The sequence below is a fragment of the Stegodyphus dumicola genome, chromosome 6 (assembly GCF_044657685.1).
Source record: "Stegodyphus dumicola isolate Sdum_Otavi_A_Nest chromosome 6, ASM4465768v1".
Taxonomy (NCBI): domain Eukaryota; kingdom Metazoa; phylum Arthropoda; class Arachnida; order Araneae; family Eresidae; genus Stegodyphus; species Stegodyphus dumicola.
Window position 1 is genome coordinate 221,329,909 of NC_140773.1, and position 24,695 is coordinate 221,354,603.

The 24,695-nt window shown below is 32.7% G+C and overlaps 1 protein-coding gene across 8 annotated transcripts in view; it reads right to left on the reverse strand.

The window, feature by feature from the left end:
* LOC118195845 (sodium channel protein para-like) overlaps window positions 1-24,695 on the reverse strand; it is a 401,580-nt gene that overhangs the window by 11,723 nt on the left and 365,162 nt on the right. For all 8 annotated transcript variants that reach the window (XM_085819569.1, XM_085819567.1, XM_085819570.1 and 5 more), the window contains 3 exons: window positions 18,416-18,553; window positions 17,398-17,505; window positions 7,228-7,498 (listed from right to left, as the gene is read on the reverse strand). In XM_085819569.1, coding sequence (XP_085675695.1) covers window positions 7,228-7,498; window positions 17,398-17,505; window positions 18,416-18,553 — 517 coding nt within the window. The remainder of the gene's footprint in view (window positions 1-7,227; window positions 7,499-17,397; window positions 17,506-18,415; window positions 18,554-24,695) is intronic.

A 24,695-nucleotide genomic window follows, 5' to 3' on the forward strand; every position in this document is an offset into this window, starting at 1 on the left:
TTAAAAAAAATTGAATAAAATACGAAATCTAACTTTTTACATGTGTCCCCATACTTATGTTGAGGGAAATTTTAGACTTTATATATAAAAAATAAAACGCAAAAAAATTAACTCCTGCACAACAAATATTGACAGAGATATTTGATATTAAAATCATGAATCATATTCAGGAGCCACAAACAAAATGAAACGTGAAAGTTTTGCATTTGTACGTAACTAACAAAAATATTGTTTAGAAAAAAGTTTTGGAAATTAAGGAAGTGTATTTCTGTACAGATTATAGTGAAAAATTTAGTTAATATAATTGTTTTCAAAACGGAGATTTCATTCACAAAATCTTACAGAATTCGTGCTGTAGCAATCTTCAGTATCGGCACAAAGCCAGAGATAGATTTCTCATTCAGTTAATTTAGTTCTCACTTCGCGGCAAAGCATAAATACATAAAAACTCAAAACACCTTCATTAAGAATTCTAAAATACATAAAAACATAAAATACTAAATACAGTTGAAACAGTTAAAAAAATTTTTTTAGAGTTTCTACGGGAAAAAATGCAATTCGGCCAGCAGGCAAGAAGGCAAATTTTTCGGCGCACAAAACTGAAAATTTACTTTTGGTTCCACTCCGCAAAAGGACACTGAAAAGTGCAGAAACTGATTTAAGTCACTATTCCACAAAGAGTTTTCAAATATAAACAAATGGCGGTTACGTTAGGCTTAGTGGCACTTAAACAACTTTGAAATTGCTGAAAATTCTACAACCATTTCACGCAGATTAACTAAAGGCATGAGAATCTTAACCCGGAACTTAAGAGACCACTCAGTCAAATTAAAAATTTTTACCACTTATGTTTCACATGAGTATCAGATGTGAAGTCAGAATGAATGCTTTCATTGAATTCATCGGACCTCTTCCGGGGCACGCAGTAAACTGACTACCTTTTATGACAACATTTCGAAAGCTTATGTTTTCACTCACACTCTTACAGATTTTAACAGCTTTAAAAATGTAATTCGTCAAAAGCTTGAAAATGTTATGCAGGACACTCTACGTCGCGTAATGGTAAATGCACCAGGAAGAATGAAGCAATTTTTTGATTATCCTTGACGAAGCCTCTAATATGTGTTGAAGAGTTCATTATCCATAAAATGAGTGATGAAAATCTAAATTTTATCCTCGTGAAGATAGGTGTTAGCGTTTGTATTTATACGCCCTACACCGTACTCATGAAATTTCGGTATTGAGCCAATACTTAATTTGGTATTGGGCCAAAATAGTATATACCAGCTACATTGTTAGCTGGAAAATGCTGTTATATTGAAAACACAATCTAGGATATCTATGAATTTTTATGAAATTATTCAATATTTAAAATTTAATAGAAAGTTTGAAAATTTCTAAAACTTTGATAGAAAGTTTATTCAAACAACCAATATATGACTGGCATGTTATATGCTTCAGAACGTCTTCTTCCAGTATCCACATTTCACTAGCTCGTTCATGAAATTTAAGAAAATATAAAATTTTGTATTAAATTTCGTTTCCATTTTATTAAGGCACTTACCTGCATTTCAACACCAGTTCCGAAAGCGTTGTTCATAGTAAAATTTTAGTGACATATACAGCACTCAATATATATGCAACGTTTGCTGAAATTTCACTTAAGCTTGACTGTTTAGAGAGGTTTGAAACTAATAATGCACTCAAATCATATATACCACCAATTATTTTTAACATTTAACAATTATTATGATTTTCTAAAATTCAATTAATACAATTGTATAATAATAATTGTATTCAATAATACAATTATATAAAATAATATATTTATACAAAATTTTAACTATCTAATTAATTAGTTATAACTAATTAATGTAACAATTATGTAATTACTTAACCCATTGTTTAGGCTAATAATTGCGCAATTAATTATGTTCTGATTAATTAATCACTTTTAATACAACATTGCATTACAAATCAAGCACACGCTTAAAAACACTTGTGATCTAAGAACTAGGTCAGTATTTGTAATTACGTGTACAAGGTGCGGTATTTAACGTTATCTACTTTCAAAGTAGGATAGCACTTTTATTATTCATAGCAATCAATAAATACAGCTAACTGAACACGGCTGGGTTAATCAGTGTCTTGGATTTAAAAAGCAAGCCTCATTTCTTTAACATAATATTTTAGTGTCATATTTCAGGCTCAGTTGTCATGGTGCGTCAAAGAGTGTTCTGGGGAACATTCGCAGTCTTACGGTGAACTGCATTTTTAAGGCGGTTAATATCAGGTAAGATTTCAATGAAAACTTAGCTTTAAAATGCTTGCTTAATTGAGTTTCCTACACAAAGGTCGGAGGAATTAAATGAGAGCCATTGAATGTCACCAAATTGACATTAATTAATTAAAATGGAAGTCCAAGAAGCATAATTCACAAGTGCACATTAGTATCGCCACTGAGACAGGAGTTTAAGAAAATGGACGAATATGCTTCTATTGCTCTTGTGACGCTGAAGCTTTGAAACTGTGCATATGAGCGCGTGTTGTCGTTTACATTTTATTTTGCATTTGTTTCGCGGTTATAAATCTATGGCGTATAAACTGTATTTTCATATCTGTATTTTCATACAGATTGGAGTAAAAATTGTTAAGACTTCTAATATTTACATATATATGCTTATATTTGATCTAACTTCGCATTGAAAATTTTCACAAGAAATTCACGATACTTTAATTATTTTGCACATGAAATTGCGTGGCAAAAGAGTTTCAACCACCTTGCTTAAAGCGCGGAAAATGTCATGTGAAATGATATAAACATTACTGAAAGCCCATTGGTCCCTTCTAGAAGACACTCCCTCGGTGGCGATACAGATGCGCATTTACGAAATATGTGTCCAGGAATGCAGTACTTTGGCATTAAGGATTTTTTTTTATGAAAGCATTTTGGAAGCTCACAATTTTACTCACATCCTGATTGAATTTAATAGTTTTTAAAAATGTAATTTGTCGGAAGTTTGAAAATACGACGCAGGACCCTCTACGTCACGCCATGACAAATGCGCCTTGGAGACAGCAATGTTTTCGTTATCAGAGAAGACATGCTAAGATGTTGCGTTGAAGAAGTGAGGCCCTGTTTTGTAAATCCAAGCTAATGATATATTTAAGTGTTTAGTTGTACATTTCCTGCGTATATTGAATGTATTATGTTATTTTGAAAAGAGGTAACATCATATGCCACATCCTGTAGATATTTGGGAAATTTATGATTATTGCCACTATCTATCTTCTTAAACTTTAGAGTACAGGAAAATTTTTATAATTTTATACAATTGTGTACTTCATTCATACAAATTTTGATAAACATTTTATCACTACATAAATAACGCTCCAAAAATCATAAGTTCTGTTTATGCAATTAGGGAATTTCAGGAGTTTTCAAGTTGAAAGTCTCATCTCGTTTTGAAAGACAACTAGATGCAGTTTTTCGTCTTACGAATGAAGCTGTTTAGCATACAAGTTTCAATCATATCAGCAAAGTGTGACTCAAATGTTCCCAAACTCTAATCTAGGAAGATGCATTTATTTTACACGGATTTAATTTCTTTTACAATATTAATCAGTAGTACTATTACAGTACAACAGGGGTGAACGAAAAGATTCTTTTACAAAAGCAACTGGAAATGATCATGATGTTCTTCAATACAAAAATCCACAAGATGGCGCATGTTTCTCGCCACATTCTTCAAGATTATTCTTGGGCTATCTCGCATGGCTCTTGATGTTGTTCTGCAGATATCTGTGCTTCTAATACGCTTGTAACACCCCGTAATGCGTATGAGTGTTTAAGATATGAAATATTTACCCAAAATCAGCAATTTATCTCTTTACATATTATTAAATTTTAATATTAATTGTTTCATTATGATAATCATTAATTATTTAATTTTAATAATTATTGATTATTTTACTTGTAATTTAATTTATTTATTTTAGGTCTTCTATCTTGACAGTGTTCCACAGGGCTCCGACACTTCTAATTTTAGAAGTTAAATCCTGTGCGAAATTCCTATAGAAGGCGCTCTGCCTTTTCTATGTGTCCAAGTTACGATTAGAATTTTAATTGCAGCTATATGTAGTATTAAGAGCTTGTAAGGGCGTCGCCGGCTGTAATAATTTACCAAGAAATTAATTTGGATTGAACGTCTTAAGTACATAAGAACAAAAACATCAGAATTATCTAATAACCTTCGTAAAATTCAGGGATTAAGTTGGGGCATAAACCCTCATATTCAAAAAATTATCTTCCGAACACTCAATAGAAAAAATAGTATTATTATATGAAGTTGAAATTTGGTCTGATCCAATCACAATAAGAAAACAAAAGCTATTTATTACAAGCAATTGAACGACCAGTCCTTCTTCGAATTACAAAATCCTTTAGAACTACTTCAAATACAGCCTTCTGCATACTTGCCGGAATCCCGCCTCTATATATCACAGCACAGACAGAAAATGGAAAAGAACAGTTCTCAGATTAAGAAAACCATTTAAAATCTTAGAAGAATTCCTCAACCTTTCCAAATACGAATCACCAATAAATCCATACAGCGAACATCCGGCAATAACCCCGAGAATCTACTGCTCAGTAAAACCACTTCCTACAAACTCTACGTATCCAACAATATATGCAGATGATTCGAAAATGGAAACAGGAGTTGGAAGTGCATGTATTATATTAACAAATTCAAATGAAAAAATAATACTCAAAGCATGTTTTACAAAGGAAAATAGTACCTTCCAAGCTGAACTAATAGCAATAATATTAGCAATAAATTATTCAATTGAAAACAAGCTGCATTACACAAATATTATTAGGGATTGCCAATCTGCAATACGTGCATTTAAAAATAATAAGTATAATTCTCAACTAGTGCAAGACATCATCAATAACACCACGAAACACCCAAGTCTATTTCCTAGAATCGCATAGGTTAAAGCTCATATAGGCATCCAAGGGAATGAAGCTGATGCAGCTGCCAAACAAGCCATAACAAGTGAAGATATACCATTTTTTATTTCTCATCTATGGCCTAAATCATACCTAAAATTTCAACTTAACAATATAAAACTAAACATATGGGAAATGACTGGCAATATGGAGAAATAGATTTAGAGATCAGTTTAATCTACAAGTATCGGGTTTCACACAAGTATAACAAACAGGAGACCAGTTTAACCCCCAGGTATCTGAAAAATTGTAAAAAAGCTAACCATCATATTAATTGCTTTCTCACAGGACATGGTCCATTTCCCATATACTTTCATCAAAGGAATATTTCAACAACAAATTTGTGTATATGTGGGGAAATAGGATATCCAGAACATTATATTAGTAGTACAAAGTCCGTAATCCGGACTCGTCGGAACTTCAGCGATTCCGGATTAGGTTTTTTTTTCCGGATTATAGATCATCAATTTAAATCTGGTAAGACGGTATGCAGAAATTATACAATTAAAAATATGGAACCGTAATTTATGAAATAAAGAGCAATTCTGACCTAAAGGGTATCAAAATTTACAAAAAAAGAGCTTAATATTTATTTGTTTACTTTATTAAACATTTCTTCCAACGCCCTCGCTGCGACGCTGTCTGACCCATTCAATCATCACTTTGTCATGATCGTCACGTTTAGCATAACGAACCCTTTTTCTGTTATTCATTGCAAGTGAGGTGTTGGAATCCACAAAAAATTCAAAAAGTTCCTTTTTCTTTTTGCTTATGTCATATACAGTTGACTTTCCAGTGTCATACTCCTCGCATAATTTTGAGACGGATATGCCTTTATCCATTTTTTGCAGCAATTCCACTTTTTGTTTGATGAACATCGAAACATGCTTTCGCTTTGTAGATCCTTTGGCAGCTCCAGAATTGGAAACTCTTTTTGACATAATCGAAAGTTCAAGCTTAATTTTTATAAAATTGCTCTAACAGTCTGCAAAATTAATAAGCCGGATCCAATTAGAAGATTAAGGAACAGCGCAATCTGCAACATCAACTGAAATGCCTTAAAATTAGTAAAGATAATTTTAGTTTAGCTTATACCGTCCGTTATACATTAAACGCGCATACGTAAAGCATACAAAAAAGGTTTGTGGCTTTGAGGTCCGGATAACAGATCGTTCCGGATAATGGAAGTCCGTATTACGGACTTTGTACTGTACATTCTCCTTTACAAAAGCATCACATATCAGAATCCCTTATATAAATATTAACGCTTTCATAAAATTTGCAATAAAAAATAAATACCTGCGGAAAAAAATAGAAAAGACATTAATATATTTGTCATCAAAAGGAGAAAAACTCTGTTTTAATTAACCACTTCAATGTTATGTTTTTTTTAGGACTTTTGGTTTTTCATACAAACACCATTTGATTTATTATTAATTATTATCCGTTTATTATATAGTTCATTGTTATATGCTAAATTAATTTTTTAACAAAATTTTAGTGTAAAAAAGTACTGGATATGTACTCAAAGTATATAAGTGCTATGGCACCGTTTGTTAACATTTCTTGTAATCTCTTTATTCATATGTCCTTAATTATGTATTATGTAACTTATATGCCCTAAATTTTAATAAATAATTGAAGTACACCCATTTTTACATGGAAAAATGGATTACACCCATTTTTTCATAAGAAACATTTGGGTGTCCCTTTGCACTTCTACACGAACATGATCATGTAATAATTTACCGTCAAGGGAGCATTTACGCTCTGTTTCACTTATCTCAACTTTTAAATAACTTAATTGTTGTTATGTTTTTAGAGTGAGACTTTTATAGTGTAGATAGTTACATTACTTTCCTGGATTTGTTTTTAGTGAGTGAGAGCTCCATCAGCTAAGATATGCAGTTGATTAGAAGATTCAGTCTTTGGATCTGTCGAACAAATCACTCTCAGAAGATGCTGATTGACTGATAACATGTAATGTTCATCATCTGAGATGAAATATAGGCAAGAAATACACGCCTATGGGGCAAATAACATGGAGCGTGAGAAGACTTTGGAATCATATGGTAGCAATTTTATTGTTAGTTAGAATAATTTCCTCGAGTTGTATTTTCTTTTGAGGCCTAGTGGCTTAATAGATTTTAGACGTTATACTTTAAATAAACTACATTATCATAAGAAAAGAAAATAGTTAGTGGGATACTTACCTAATATAGATAAAGTGACAACTACAAAATCAAAAACATTCCACGGTTCTTTAAAATAATACACGCGCAGTGCAAAAATCTTGAGCACACATTCCGCAGTAAAAATGGCAATGAAAAAAATATTCAGGCGCTCAAGGATGACATCAAATAAATGTGTGGGATTGTAGTGGTCCAAGGCCATAACGGTCATGTTCAGGCAGATGAATATCATGATAGCCATATCAAACTTCTTGTTGGTTGTTAAGTCGAACACGACAGCTTGAAGTTTGAACTAGAAAAAGCAAATGAAAAAAAAAGTCAGTATTTTCATAAAATATATATCTGAAAATAAAGATTAGGGACCCAAAAACTATATAAAATTTTCAAGTTGTGTGTTATAGGCACACATACAGGGTGAATCTGAACAAGAGGGTAAAATTTTAGGGGGGTGATAGTAGGCAACGAGCAATATTCGCCATAGAATGTATGTATGTTTCTCGCATTGTGATAAAACAACGGTATCTAGAGCATTCCAATTTTGAATGACGTAATACTCCACCGAATATGGGTACGTGGAAGCCCAAATTTGAAATTCGGAATTTGTTTTATTATCAATTTCATATTTTGTAAAACTTTAACGGATTTCTGATTAACAAACTCAAGGATTTCGAAGCGAGCCATGGCAACGTTATACAGTAAAAACATTTTTATCTCCAGCGCGTGAGATTATGTGTCGGAAATTCTAAAGACACGCTCAATTTAAAATTACTTTGCATTATTGCTCTTGAACTGAATTTTATGGTTTAAGTGCGAAGAACACGATATTTAATAAATAAAGGTAACACAGAATGTTAAAAAACGCCCATTTGGACGTAATTTAAAATCTGAAACCTTTGAGATTTTCTTTTTTATGTTTTAAAATTAAGATATGTTTTAGAACATCACTTAATTCTGCACTATCATAGCTCAAGAAATAACAAACATATTCATAAGTCCATGTCTAGGCCAGTAAAAAGCAAGCAATTCAGAAGCCAGAATTAAACGTAATTACTCATTAACAATTAAAGCCATTGTAAATTTACATTTACTGGCAACTATTTCTTAAAAGGATTGACAAAATGCAAATTAAAATTAAAATTAGCAGGCTGCGGCCAAAGCAAAATTTATAAGTTCTGTGCACATCTGAAATTAAAATACATAAAAACATTTCAGTATGAACGCAATCAGCTCATTCTTTCCAAGCAAAAACCAGTTCGTAAATAGTTTTTCGTTACCAACAAAAATTTTTGACACTTCAGGTTAATACGGATGACGTATTGATTTAGATATAATGTAATATAATAATAAATTTTTCTCAATATCAATAACAGAATTGATGTGACAATAACATAACGTGTCAGTTATCCTAACCCGAAACAAAAATGCCAGCATCAGCTATTTATTTAAAATGTTGATATTAACGAAAGATTAAGATCATGGACCTTGTTGTAAAGAAAGAAGTAGAGGGCGCTGCTTGGCAGTAGCGCAACGCATGTAAGTAGAAACAAAATGTCGTTTGATTAGGCAACATGATTTCTGTGAAGGTAGTCCACCTAACAATAGGACAGTTGTAAATATGTAAATATAACGAATAATAAATAGCATTAGAAAACTGAACCATCGGATGTTTTGTGCTTGCTCTACGGGCCGCCATGGATAAATGCAGGTTCGTCAGAATGGTGCATCTTACGGAAAGTTTGGATTTGTTAAAGTGAACTTCACGAGGAAGGATGTGTCCAGACCATGCCCTAGGTAAGAGCATGATTATTATTAAATTTGAACTTGTTTGATTTGAATTTTGATAATTTGCAGTCTTGGGTACATTTGTGTATTAACGCGAAATAATGGCAGAACTAGATAGATTAAAACGAAAGAGAACCGCATTGAGAACGGTAGTATCTAAACTATTAAAGAAAGTCGAGGATAGCTTAGCAAAGAAAGATACAGATGAATTATGCGAAGTGCATGAATTATTAATAGAAAAGAAAAGTAATTTGAAAGAATTAGACGAGGCAATTCATTCCGTAATTGAGATAGATTCTCTAGAAGCGGATGTAGTTAGTTCTGAGGAATATCAGGAAAAATGTTCTCGAGCTATTAAACGAATTAATCGAATGTTGGAAGAGGATAAAATAAGTATTAAAGATCCTGAACAAAACTTGGTTAGACTGCAAAATGTACAAAGTACAGTAAAACTTCCAAAACTAGTTTTAGAGAAATATTCAGGTGATCCTGAAAAATTTACGGAGTTTTGGAACAGTTACGAAAGCACTATAGACAAAAACGAAAGTCTTAGTAAGATAGAAAAATTCGCATACTTGAAAACATTACTTACAGGTGCCGCGAGTAATGTAGTATCTTCATTAGAATTAAATGCAAAAAATTACGATGAGAGTATAAAATCTTTAAAGGATAGATTCGGGAAAAAAGAAATAATAATTAGTCAATTCATGAACAAACTGTTAAATTTAGAACCAGTAAGGAATTCAAATAATATTAAAGCTTTACGTAGGTTATATGATGAAATCGAAATTGCAGTTCGGAATTTGGAAGCGCAAGGAGTTAACGAAAGGTTCATTTGGTCAGTTATTAATACCTGTGTTGTTAAAAGCTATTCCAGAAGAGTTCGTTCTGGAATTTAATCGAAGGAAAAACCCAAATGAAGAAATTAATGTTTCAGACTTGTTGGACTTCATAAAGCGGGAAATTGAATGTCGTGAAGCGTCGAGTTTATTGACGCGAGATAAAAGAAATACCTTGCCTCCACGTTTCGAACATGCTAAGTCTGATTATAAAAAAATTCACAGAAATGTACCTACGGCTGCCAGTTTCAATGCTGTTGATAATCGTGCATGCATCTTCTGCGAAAAGTCCCATAATTCATTTTCTTGTGATAAAAGCATTAAAGAAAAATTGTGTAAGTTACGTACTGAAAATAGATGCTTCATTTGTTTTCGAAAATATCACATTTGGAAATCGTGCAGAAATAAAACTAACTGCTTAAAATGCGGGTTTAAGTCGCATCATGAGTCACTATGTACGAGTAGTTCAAATCGTAACAAAGCGCGAACGGCTTCAAATCAAAACATAAAAGAATTGTGCGAAAGCTCGCGAGACAATTCAGTAGATGAAACACAGAACTCCCCGAAAGAACACACGCTTTCTGTTGTTCCATGTGATGAATCATTGAATAAAAATGCTTTATTGCAAACCTGTTCAGTGTTAGCTCATTATGACGGAAAGTCAGAGTTAACTAATTTAATTTTCGATTGTGGTGCTACACGAAGTTTTGTTCATATTAGTGTAGTTAAGAAATTAAAATTTGTTGGAGAAGAAACATTGTCTATTTATTCTTTCGGAATGAAATACGCAGTACCTAAAACATATAAGGTTGTCGAATTCTGTGTTTCGGATGCGAAGCAAAAGAACAAAATAAAAATCAGCTGTCTCGTCACTGACGCCATAACGGCTGCGCATATGACCACGCCGTCAAAACAAACACTAAAAATGATGTATGAGTGCGGATTGCGAATCGCTTGTTTATGTAAAGGAAGCGTTGGAATTCTAATAGGTGTGGATTATTACTGGAAGATGGTAAGGGGGGAAAAGATTCAGTTAGGAAAGGAAATTTATGCGATTTCTACTATGCTTGGATGGGTCCCAGTTGGCCTTCAAGATAAAGAGAGCGAAATAGTATCTCAAAACACGGCAATAGTAAACCTTTCTTCTTGCGTAACTGATTCATTGAGATCGTTATGGACTTTAGATTTGATGGGCCTTACCGATGACTCAGCGATTTCTAACGAGGTGAGAGAAATGATTCAAAGCTTTGAAAAGGAAATACGGGTAGAAGGTAATAGATACTATGTCAGTTTATTATGGAAATCGGAAGCAGGGCAATTAGAAAATAATTTCGGAGTAGCATTAAGACGATTTGAAAGTCTTAAAAATAGACTTATTAGAAATCCTGAGATTTATCAGCAGTATAAATCCGTAATTGAAGAGCAAATGAAGGAGGGTATAGTTGAGAAGTGTTCACAGGAAATAACGGAGGCATCGTATTTTATACCGCACAGGGAAATAATAAAACCTAAGGAAACCACAAGGTGTAGGATTGTTTACGACGCTAGCTCTTCTAGAGCTAAAGGTGTAAAGTCCTTAAATGATTTTTTAGACATTGGACCTAGTTTGATCCCCGTGGTTTTGGACATAATTTTAAAATTTCGGAAATATGAAATTGCTTTCAGCGGAGATTTAGCTAAGGCCTTTTTAATGATAGGAATCTTAGAAAAGGATAGGGAATATTTAAAATTTCTTTGGTTCGGGAATAGTGAGGAAAAATATAAAGTTTTAAGGTTTAAACGTCTTCCATTCGGACTTTGCTGTAGTCCAGCGATTTTAGCGATGACGATAAAATTCCACATTAAAAAATATAAAAGCACAAATCCAGAAAGTTATGAAATGTTAGATTCCTCGTTATATGTAGACGATTTATACTACGGTGCAGACACTATTGAAGATGCATGTCGATTATCCTCAGACGCGGTTAAGATTTTTAAAGACGCTGAGATGAATTTGAGAAAATTAAGGTCAAATTCCGAGGAACTTAATTCATGGTGGATTGGAAAAGGTTATAACATAGAACCAGCTAAAGAGTCAAAATTTTTGGGCATGATCTGGAACTCTGAAGCAGATAAGATCAAGTTGAATTGCGAATTTTTAGGAAATTTATCCCATGACAGTGCTGAGGCCACAAAAAGGACTATTCTACAAAGGGTGGCCAAAGTTTACGATCCAATTGGTGTGTTTCAACCCTTTGTGATGAAAATGAAAATTCTGTTACAAAAAATTTGGACATTAGGTGTGGACGGGGATGATACCCTTCCATTAGAAATAGTTAAGGACTGGAGTCGCTGGCAAGCTGAATTACAGGTGTTGGAGGATTTTTCTCTTCCGAGAAAATATTTTGGTAGTAGTGAAAAATCTAATGTTAGTCTTCATGTATTTGCTGACGCTAGCCCTAAAGCGTACGGCGCAGTAGCATACTTTAGATACCTTGATTCAGAAAATATTATTTGCACCAGTTTCATTACCGCGTAGCTCCACTCAAGACTATGACTTTACCTCGTTTGGAGTTGATGGCTGCTTTAGTAGCCGCCAAATTGTCTATGTATTTGACAAAGCTGTTTCCTGAACTGTGTCATCAAAAGTTTCTTTGGAGTGATAGCCAAATAACTATCTACTGGATAAAGGGATGTGCAAGAAATTGGAAACCCTTTGTATCAAACCGAGTTTCTGATATTCAGTCACTCACGGATCCTGAATGCTGGTTTCACTGCAGTGGGAGTGAAAACCCTGCTGACCTTTTATCTCGAGGAGAAAATGCCTTTAATCTTGTGAGAAGTTCCCTTTGGTTACAGGGACCTAGCTGGCTGTCTCAACCTGAAAGTGTTTGGCCAGTAAATCAACAGACCAACATCGACGAGGAGAGCGTTCAGAACGAAACAAGGGTGCAAACATCTCTTCATGTTTCTGTTCAAGACGTAGAATCTTCGGCATTACTACAGTTAACGCGATTCAGCAGGCTGCTGAAGGTGTATCGAATTACGGCTTATGTTATGCGGTTTGCCAACAATATAAAACGAAATTCAGTGAAAGTCAAAGGTCCATTAAGCTCTGTTGAAATTTCGCGAGCTGAGCTCTATTGGGTAAAAGTTACACAGCGAAAATACTTTGCGAAAGAGATTCTACATCTATCAAGTGGAAAATGCTTAGAAAACACATCGTCGATTTATTCACTTAACCCAGAATTGGATACCCATGGTCTTCTGCGTTTAAAGGGCAGACTTCAATTCTCAGACTTTGCTTTCGAAGAAAAACACCCATGGCTGTAACCTTATAAAGATAGATACAGTGAGCTAGTAATTTTTGAGTCTCATAACAAATTGTTTCATGCTGGAGTCGAAGCTACCTTAGCCGATATTAGAGAAAAGTTTTGGATCATAAAAGGACGCCAATTCGTTAAGTAAGTGCTTTTTGTGTAAACGATACAAGGTGCGTGAAATACACAGGAAACCGCTCCTTTACCACCTGATCGTGTTCTTCAATCATCTCCATTTTCTGTAACAGGTCTGGATTATGCTGGTCCCTTTTTTACAAAGGACAGCAAGAATAAACATTATCTGCTTTTGTTTACATGTGCTACAGCTCGAGCTTTACATCTAGAACTTGTCCCTTCTATGAGCGTGGAGAATTTCATGCTTGCGTTTCGCAGGTTTATTTCTCGTCGTGGATTGTGCTCAACGATATATTCTGACAATACCAAGACATTCAAATGTGCTGATCTCGAGTTGCGAAAAATTTGGAAGTGTATTCAACACCCATCTGTACAAAATTTGTTTTCTTCCCACGGTATAACATGGAAGTTTATTGTGGAAAAAGGAGCATGGTGGGGAGGGTTCTGGGAAAGGCATTTTAGAACGATTAAAACTTGTTTAAGGAAAATAGTTGGACGTTCTAGTCTCTCTTTGAATGAGCTAGAAACAGTCTTCGTAGAAATCGAAGCCATAATTAATTCAAGACCCATAACGTATGTCTACAATGACCCTTCAGAACCCTCACCGCTAACTCCTGCTCATTTCTTAATTGGTAAACGTTTACTTTCTCTTCCAGTTACAAGAGTGTGCAGAGAAGACTTGATTGGGTCTAGACATTCCTTGATCAAAAGGTATAAACATCAACAAACCTTGTTAAACCACTTTTGGAATAGGTGGAGGAAGGATTACTTGCTTTCTTTAAGATCTGTGAATTTATGTCCACCTACTAAAGTGTCTGGTCAGTTTAATGTTAATGATGTAGTCCTTGTACATGACGACCGTTTACCTAGGAATTTGTGGACACTAGGTAAGATAATAGAAACTTATCCTGGCAGAGATGGTCAGGTTCGCTCGTGTCTCATTAAAACTCAAACAGGTAATCTAAAAAGACCAGTACAATTGCTGTACAACCTTGAAGTGCATAATTAGTAGTAAAGAGTTACAGTGTAATAATCTAATTTGTTGTTTGCACATATGTCATCTTCTGAATATCTTTATTGATTGTTGCTAAATGTAGTTTAGTTTATATAATTCTTGCGAATTTTGATTTAGTATAATGTTTCTTATTTAGTAATTACTTTATAAGTTGATTTAACGTGTTTAAACATTACTTAATTGTTATTTGTAATTTGATGTAGTTTATAGAGTATTCAAATGTTGTGTTTGATTTAGAAATACTGGTTTATTTTGTATTCGGTTTGTGTGAACTTAAAGAGTTCACAGGTGGGGAGTGTTGTAAAGAAAGAAGTAGAGGGCGCTGCTTGGCAGTAGCGCAACGCATGTAAGTAGAAACAAAATGTCGTTTGATTAGGCAACATGATTTCTGTGAAGGTAGTCCACCTAACAATAGGACAGTTGTAAATATGTAAATATAACGAATAATAAATAGCATTAGAAAACTGAACCATCGGATGTTTTGTGCTTGCTCTACGGGCCGCCATGGATAAATGCAGGTTCGTCACAGACCTTATAAGAAATAGACTAACCCAATTGCGTTTTCTCCCTTGTCTAGCGCGTTCCCGGCTGTCACCTTGATCACATCCGGAGGAGTAGGGACGACTTCCAAAAATGAGCAATGGTTGGCTATTGCAGTGCGTACAATTGGCACGAAAAAGCTGGTGGTAGTGCCTCATTTCACAAGTAAGAATTTTTAAATATTTTAATTTTTGACACTGAGATTGCTTTTTAAATATTTAGCATGTTTTTCAAGCATAATTAACGTTCTAAATAATTATAAAGCTGTTGCATGCTTTCAGGCTGGTATATATTTTTAGCTTTTCCTATGATGTAAGCGAATTAGTAACTTCTTCTTTTAAAAAATAATATTTTTAATCTGAACTAACAGAAAAATTCAACCAAGTAATTTTCTCTTACAATTATTAAAACTATAACTAATACTAAACTATAGCTAAATACTAAAATGCCTAAAAATGAATTTTTGAAAGTTTTTCTTTAAAATTTATAATTTTTTGCTGCTTTTTTAAATTATAGGTAAATTTTAATTCCTAGCATTATAACTAATCAAAAATAAGAATATTTAAGAACGAAAAGTATACATCTTATATAGCTGGTTTTGTTGTTAAAAGCTTAGCTTATAAAGTAAAATGTAATATCTGTTTCTCAGCTTTAGTTTTAACAGAACCATATGATGGTTTGCTAGGTGTCAAATATTATAAATCTGGATGTAAAGGTTTGACTTCTCCTTCCAGTGACGTCCGAATGATCTGCAAAAATGCAGAAATAATTTTTAGGCAGACTGAAAAGGAGTTTAAATTGAATAAAAAAAATATTATAAATTTCATGACGTTAAAAGTCTTAAAAAGCGTAGGAACACATATATTTCCTTCTCTTCAAAACCATATTTATGATGATGAGCCAGGTAAAAACCATCTGATTAAATTAATTAAAGCAGTGATATTTCAATATTTAAAAATCAGAATGCATCATGCAGTTGCATGTTACAATGAATCTAAACAGAGAGGAAATATTCGAAGCAGATTTACTAAATTAATTTTATTTAAGCATCAATAAAGCATATTATCTGTTTCTCTTCCTCTCTCTCTGTAAATATATATATATATGTGTGTATTTACATTAATAGATAAATAGATATAATCTTGTTTTCACAAATATTTGAAATAAAAAGTGAAGTAAGCGAATTTTTCAATGCTACAAATATCCTAAATTGTTTACTTTCATACATATGTATTTATGGATGTCAATTACATGATTGTCTGCTTAAAGTATTTACAGGTATATAAAATTACAAGGTTACTTTAGGCGCATTAATAAAAATTTAAGATTGGACATATAATATCTTGTATTTTATAGTAATTATTTTTTTTTTAAATTTATTTATAGTTCCGCATAAGATTTTTTTATTTACTGCGAATTTTTTTTTTTTAATTTTTCATTACACTCAGAAAAGTTTATGCTCCGAACTTTTTGAGTTATTAATATTGTCGTAAATGATCATCTTTTAATACCATAATAATTTTGAAAACAGAAAAAATAAATAAAACAATCCTTGGTTTCTATTAACATTTGAAATGATAAATATTTGCTACTACTGCCTGAAAATGTTCATAAAATGAAAAAAAAAAATTACCAAATCTTGTTTAATTTTACCTTATTTGTTTCATAGCATCATGTACTATCAATCTTACTTAATTTTACTTTATTTGTAGGCAAAAGTAAATTCATAAATTTTTTGTTCAGAGTTTTTACCGTTTGATGTTTAGACAAGAATTACGCTTATGCCCAAAATGCAGTAAAAAAAATACTCAAAATGTACTAAAAAGTGGTTTCATGAGATATATAAAATCTTATTAGCAGAAACTGTTATTTTTATTATCTCATCATTTATACAACGTATCACACTTAATAATTAAAAAGAGTTATGTGATACAAACGCCATATGTTTCAATGTTACGATAAACTAAATCGTCTCTACTCTCTCTTCCCGACAAGTGTGTGACGCACGCCCCGCCCTCTGGGTTAGTCTATTTCTTATAAGGTCCATGTTTGAGATACGATGACGTCACATTTCTTTCTGCAACGTCATAATACAACTTTACATAATAACAATATATTTAATGCTAATGAATGCTATTTTTATTTCATATTTTATATTACACATTTTTTTATTAACAAACTCTGTCAATTGAAAGCGAACAGTGGCAACACTTTTCAAAATAAAGCAGATTCTCATAGGTAGGGCGCGACACTGTTTTCACTCGGAAAAATGAGTGCAAAAATTAACGTTTTTAGAGCTTTTAATTAACATCCCAGCTAATTAAAGTCGTCCAAAGATGAGAATGCTCGAAATGACTTCTTACCAATTTTCGGAATGCGAAGGTACATCTCTCGAACTCAATTACCCGTCGTTCCGTTGGAAATAATGTCACAAAACAAAAAGACAGACGCGCACATATTTTAATAGTATAGATGTTGGCATATTTTAATATGGCACTAAACTATTTTATAATTTTAAATCCTAAAAAAGAAATTAAAACAAAAAATTTTAAGTTAATTTCTTTCTTTTGAAAGTATTTACCTGGGGTCGGGGGATGGCTTTGGCAGGCTTTTTAGAACCCATCTTCTTCATTGCATTATAATACTTTTTTTGATCTTCTGTCATGAACATCTCGAGAGAACCTCCTGCGTATAGGAATCATAATGACGTCAGCAAACTATGTAAATGTCTGATAAATGCTTTTAAATGTTAAATTTCTGATAAATGCTTTAACATCTTAAGGTAAGTTCTGCAAAAACACTTATCTCTTAATTATCTCTTAGCATTTCACGGTAAATATCTGATAAAATGATGATATGCGTGAATTTATATATTGGCGCGTTTTGAAATTTGGCATATTTGTCATCAGCGATAATAATGCCAAACGTGGTTAACGCACTTGTTAAAATTATTCGAAAGGATGAATGATGACTTTTTTCTGCTCCTGTACAATGATAAAAAGTAAAGAAAAATAGGTTGCTATAAATTAAGAAGTTGGTCAAGTGAACTATTTTTGGTGCAAACTGAAAAAAAATGTGGCAAGATAAATTTTTGAATTTCTCCTTAAATTTCGCACCAAATTTTACAAAATTTTATATTTAGGCAAAATTTGAGTGGTAGAATTGAAATATGGAAAAAAAAAATGGTATGTCGTTTCCGAAAAAGTTCGATTTTGTGTCAAAATACCTATTTTAGAACAATGCTATGTACAAATCTAATATATATCCTATGTCGCATTTTCGAGACATGAAAATTGAATTTTAATTTCGTCCATAGGCCCAGTATATATATCGGAAGATATAGAACTGTTTCTCTCTTTCTTTTCGTAATAAAGTATAATAAGTCTAATAATCATAAATTACATAAAAGCTCTCCTCAAGCACCAATGAGTATATATCAGATCTTTTAAGCAACACTGAATCGAATTTAATTTGACATTCTTACAAAGGAATTTCACAAATTCATTGTTAATGCAAAAATTTACACATCTCAGGCAAGACTCTGTACCGATACATTATACAATATACTTCATACAATAGAAAAAGAAACAGATACTTATCTTTCTTTTTTGCTCATTGAAATTGTCAATGATAACACCGATGAATAAATTAAGAGTAAAAAATGACCCAAAAATGATGAACAGCACAAAGTAAAGGTACATATAAATTTGGTATTCGTCTTGAGGCTGTTGATCTTTCTGTAATTTAAAAAGAAGACATCACACATTTTAATGTTTTAGAAAGATTAAATAATCAATACTGAATTAAGGTAACATTTGGTATAAATTACGATAACAGAAATAATTTGTTTTTTTAATAAAAGCAAGAGAAGAGAACTCATTTACTAAAAATAGTCTTGCATCTTCAAAAGCAATATAACCCTGGAAATTTTTTATGCGTTCAAGTTTTCTAATGTTAATTGAATACATTCACCACCACAAATTGAATTAGTATCAGTATTAGTATTAACGGGCGCAGCCCCCAGTCCACCTAGTATCTGGCCATATGACTAGAAGGAGGATCGGCCGATCCAACCAAATACGAGGGATCCAACAACCCGGCTGCATCCTCTCTCTCCAAAAATGGCCAAATCAACAAAATTAAACTAGCCCCAGAGAAATCAAGTCAGGCCTCGAGTAACAGAAAACAAAGAAAAAGATAAGAAAAGAAAAAACATAGCAAACTTAAAATTACTGTTTTTTAAAGCATAACGTTGCAAAGCCAATCAATTAAAGCAACACTTACGCTAAACGAGACTAAAAAATAAAAATATAATAGTTATTAAAATTAAATAAAACTCGTCATAGACCACAGACTTATACATAGACCACTCCAAATAAAAACATATATAAAAGAAGGTCTAATTCTCATTTCCAGTAGTCTTCTTATTCATATTAATAATGTTCATTATTTCCCTAGGATATCTTATTGCCTTTTAATTTTTCTTATTGAAATCTTACGTATTGAATGATCCATATTAATGATCCATCCGCGACAAATTGAATTATTTTAATGCAAAATTCACACTGATTATGCATTGTAACTAAGAGAAATTTTACCAACGGATTATTTCATAAATTTAAAACCCACGGCGGGTGGCTGACTTTGATGAAATGAATGAAGTTGGTTGGGAGACAGACTAGATTCTCGGCAAGAGAATGGGCTGCTTGGAATAATTTTGCTTCTTCACTGACCTGAAGACAAGTTAAATGAGTTATTGCTAATATGAAACCAGTAAAATTAATTTTAATTAAAAGAATATTTACCATTTCAATGAGATGTAATATTTTTAATAAGGGCATAAGACATCCGAATCCTCGAATTCTACGAATCCTAAAAAGGACTCGAGATTTGAAAATTGGAATTTCTTGCTTTAAACAACGTTTGAAGCTTTCCAAACTCAGTTAAGAAAAAAATAGCTTCACTGAAGTCCGTTAGACGTGTTTATTTTAAAAAAAGAGAAAGCGGTTTTTACAGTTTCAGAAGTACTAGGAGCAACCCTGAAGCGGTCATCGCAGGTGTGCTTTCAAGAACTCTTAAAATGGTGAAGTTTTTGTCTTTTTTTTATTTCATGGAGTCAATTTAAGAGTTTAATTTAACCTTGCTCTCTATACTTTCTCTGGTTTTAAAAGGAATTCAGAAAATTGTAAAAAAAGGTAACTGTTATATTAACTACAACAACAAGCCGAAACATAAATGTAGAAAATGTTGTTGTTTCGTCCATGTATTTCATGGAAGAATGGTGGCCAGAGCCTCAAGGTGGTTGTCTTTCTACTTCCACCTATTTTTGAGGGAGAGCACTCCTAGCGGTGAGGTCCAAGGGTCTCCGACCCCTCTCCTCTTCCACCAAAACACACAAGATGACTTTCGGCTCGCCGTATATTTAGAGTGCCCCCATGCCCCAAAGACACTATACATTTACAAAAATTCATGCTCCGGGATTTGAAACGCTGCCTTTCGGTACCGCAGTACGCTTCCCTAATCACCATATCATCTGTGTGGTTAAAGGTAGAGGATACTAAAGCAATAAGAATCAGAGTAAATTTGCAGGATTAATTTCAGAATTTAAACAGAACCTAATTCTTCAGCTGCAGAACTAAATAGACTAAGGCGCAACATGTGCTCACTTGATAACAATAAACAAAAAAATTCAAGAAAAATTCCAGCTAAGGAAAAGGAAAGCTATTGTCAACAAATGTTAACAAAAAATAAAAACAACTATGGAATAATTTGATGATGAATAATTTGCTATGAATAAGCTTAAGATAAGAGCGGATTTGAATTGGGATCATTAACTACAGCTGAAAATGTTTCATGAATATGAAACCCTCAGAAATCTAATTGACTAACAGAAGATGTTTTTTAAATAGTTTTGGCTGAAAATAAAAAAAAAAAAAGGAAAATGTGACTTTTTGACCAGCAGTATTGAGCAATAGAGAATTACTGCGTTTCTCTCTCTCTCTTTTTTTTTCCTAATACATGTTTCATGCTCCTTCTCATGTGTCTTTCTGCGTTTCTTTTTTCCAATATTAGGCTTATGAGCTATATACAGTATTCCTTACCTATGTGTCTTAATATACATTCATCAAACTGGAATTTCGCACTAAGAAGTATGAAACATATTTTAGGTAAACAATACACGAATCTAGTTCAAAATTGCAGATCGAAAAACTACTTTTTTGCTGTTAAAATTATTTTAAAAATATATTCTATTGGCAAATTAGATTTTTTGGAAGAATTCCTCATTCTTAAAATTCTTTTAGTTCCAGTTAATAATCACAATTCAAATCCGTCCTTACTTTTAACTTTTAAGGAAATTATTATTTATTATTATTATTATTATTTCACTTTTTGTCAACAGATGGCGACAGACAGCTTTTTCTTTCTCTTAGCTGGAATGTTTCTTGAGTTTTGGGTCCAATGTTATCATATGAGCAGATTTCTCCTTCAACATTTTCACCTCGCTGCTGAAGAAAAAAAATTTACCTGGCCTTCGAAACTGTTAGATTCTCAGGATTGGTTACATAAATATTTTTTTCATGACATTTATGCTTTAGTATCTTCAACATTTGTTACATTTGTTATATAAATAATGTTCTTCAAATTATGCTAAGAAAATGAAACTAAACTTTTAAGATTAATTATATATTTGATTTAACAATTTAATTGATATCCTTTTAGAAAATGTACATTTATTTTTAAAAACTTAATTCCTAAATTTATGCTTCATTAAATGCAAAATTTATATTTTGCTTTACTTATGTAAAAGCGGTTTTTAATTCCCCTCTTTTTCTTATCATTTCTTTCGTCAGAATTTGAAAAATTCAAGAGTATTTTAGGTTTCGAAATCGAGGAAATATAGGATTTGTTACAGCATTACTTTTAATCATGTTTTTCCTGAGTATGACATTTTTTGAAACGTTTTGCTTCGTGTAGTCATGGGTTTGGATAGAACTACCGAAATGTTTACCTGTTATTTCTTTTCGATGTTAATTATTTTTCTACTGTAACATACTGTTTGTCCGCATCTAATGCAGTTACAAGCATGAGCGCACTCCCAAGATTTGAAACAACTTGTTTATGAGGCAAAAATGGAAGCGATCCAATGTTAGAGGAGTTTTTTTAAGCTTTTCTGTGTGTGCATTTAATACATAGGAGAATACAAAATAGTCAAGGTTTGCGAATTGCTTGAAAAATTGAAGTGAAAATACGAAAACACTTTCGAACATTCCGTGCATTCTTGGTTAATAATCAAACTCGTGTTTTTCCGACATCTTTGTTGATGGTGTTTAAAAGTTTTTCCAGGACGCCTAATAGGGTCACACTATTAATGACTAAACTCGTTTGCTTCGATCCCTTTTATTCCATAATATGGCTCCACCAGTGGCGGACTGGTTAAGGCCGCTGAATACTGGTAGTTAATCTTGGCTTTAATTCATGTCCTGGAGAACGGACTGCTTGCAGGGTTGGCTTATCTCATATGTATCGTGAATATGAGCCGGCTTCCCTCAGAAAATCCTTTACGAAGGTGTATAACGCGATGGGTGTTGCAAGGATGTTAGTGAGCTTTTCAATTTATGCTTTTATTTTGTGTTTTTAGGATTATTAAAATTGCAATTTTTTTGTGTTAAGTATAATTTGATGATATTTTATCCAGAATGACTGTATTTTCTGTTTTGAGTGAAACTGGATGAATGATTAATGTTTATGAAATTGCGTATACATAAGTGTGTGCCTACTTAGTGTGTGCGTTTTTCATCATCTTCGAGCCTTTAACTGCAAGGATTTTGGCGTACCATGATTTTAAATCTTAAACACGTTGACAAAGGAAGACTCGTCTACTTTGGGTGTATCGTTTCTTTAAGGCTTTCTGCCCGCTGATGGGTTTGTGAATTCTTTTCGTTTTTACTCTCTTTTAGTGATATTTTAAAGGCACAGCCACAAGATCACGCATTCTCGATTATCCTACTACTGAGTAATCAGAGTGCGCTACATCCATGAAAGTCACTTTTTATGCAGAAATTTTAGGCCACGCTCATTTTGCATATAACTCACTCATATTTAAAAATCTTTTCGGTGGTTGAATTCGAAAATGCAATGAGTTTCTGAGATAGAGTTATTTCTTCGAGTTTGTATTTCGAGATTCTTGGTCCTAACACCTTCAGATTTCTTTCTTTCTTTTTTTTTTAAAGCCTAAAGGGGCGTTAAACTCAATGGGCTATTAGTCTCAAAACGGCATTTTGCGTCGTTTCACTTTCTGTGTTGATTCACTTTTCAAACTGTTGCCACCAAATATTATCGCCATGTATTTATTATATTTAAAGTATCTAAATAATGAAGAATTTGCATGAATGCATGAAATTTTCTCGCATTCTGTAAAAAAAAAAAAAAAAAAAAAAAAAAAAAAAAAAGAAAGAAGTACCTAGAACCATTCAATTTTGAATAACGTAGTCCTCCAAACGAACACTTAAGTCCAAATTTTGAATTTCAAATTTGTTTTATTATCAATTTCAAATGTTGTAGAAATTTAACGAAATTTTGATGAACTCAACAATTTCAAAGCGAGCAGTGGCAACACTGTACTGGAAAAAACATTTTTATCTCCAGCGCCAGCGATTGTTTATCGGAAATCCTAAGATATACTGTTTTTTATTATTTTGTGATTTTGCTGTTGAACTGAATTTTATGTGGAGCAAATTAGAAGAACATGATAAAAAAATAAAGTTAACATGAACTTTAACAATAAAGAAAAAGGTTTGCAAGCCAGCTTACTAAGAAAACTAAACAGGGATATGATGAACTGAGAAGAGATTTGGAAAAAAAAAATATGCCAACACTTAACGCTGCATCGGGAATTCTAAACGTATGCTGAAATACTGCCTTTCAATTTTTTGTAATTTTAGCGTAAGTGCGAAGAAATTAATGCTTAATCATAAAGCTAAAAAGACAAAAAAGAAAAAATGGGCATAGTAGGAGTGAGTGCATCAGAAAACTTGTAGACTGCGAGCTCAGCGAAAACGTAAAAAAACCTTCACAAACCCTTTTGAGCGACCGTTGAAATCTGATACCTTTCAGAATTTTTTTAAACGCTATATCTGTAACTTGAATCTGCTGATTATCTAACTAAATAAAAAGAGATCTGTTCTCTCAGTTTTCTTTGGAACCATTTGCACACGTTTTATGAGAGCTCAGCCAATATTTCATGGTCGACGGTAAAACACGTAAGCACCAATTCAAGTTACAATAATTGTAAACATTTAATTTTGGTTAACGTCCATACTCTCCTTCATGAATATTTAGGGTAATTAAAAATAGATAACGGTAATTATTGTGTCTTATATAATATAGCATTTAAAGAAAGTAAGGAAGATTTAGAAAAAGTAATTATTCTGTTTTTAAAAACTGAACGTTGGTGGATAAGCCATGTATGTACTGAAAGCGGATAAACGATCAAAAGGCTAATTTCTACAAAAATAAATTAAAACTTAAAACCGTAGGGGTAAAACAGTTTCAGTTTCTTTTAGTTCATAGCGTAGGGATAAAATTTGTTACATTATCCAGTTAACAATATCGAATAATTTACTGGTTTATATCTTAACAATTTTGTTTAAGATATTTTTGATTTTACCTGTTGATATTTCAAACAATAAATAATAAGGCGCTTACGTATTATCGCAACCACTCTGGTAAAAATCGCCAAATTTTCAGAAGTCCCCAAACTCTGGCAACCACGCGCATAACGGTTCTTTAAACAACCATATCCACTGTAAGCTACAATCCGAAATACCAGCAAATCACCTTTTTCTTCTGCAAAAAAAAAAAAAAAAAAAAAAAAAAAAA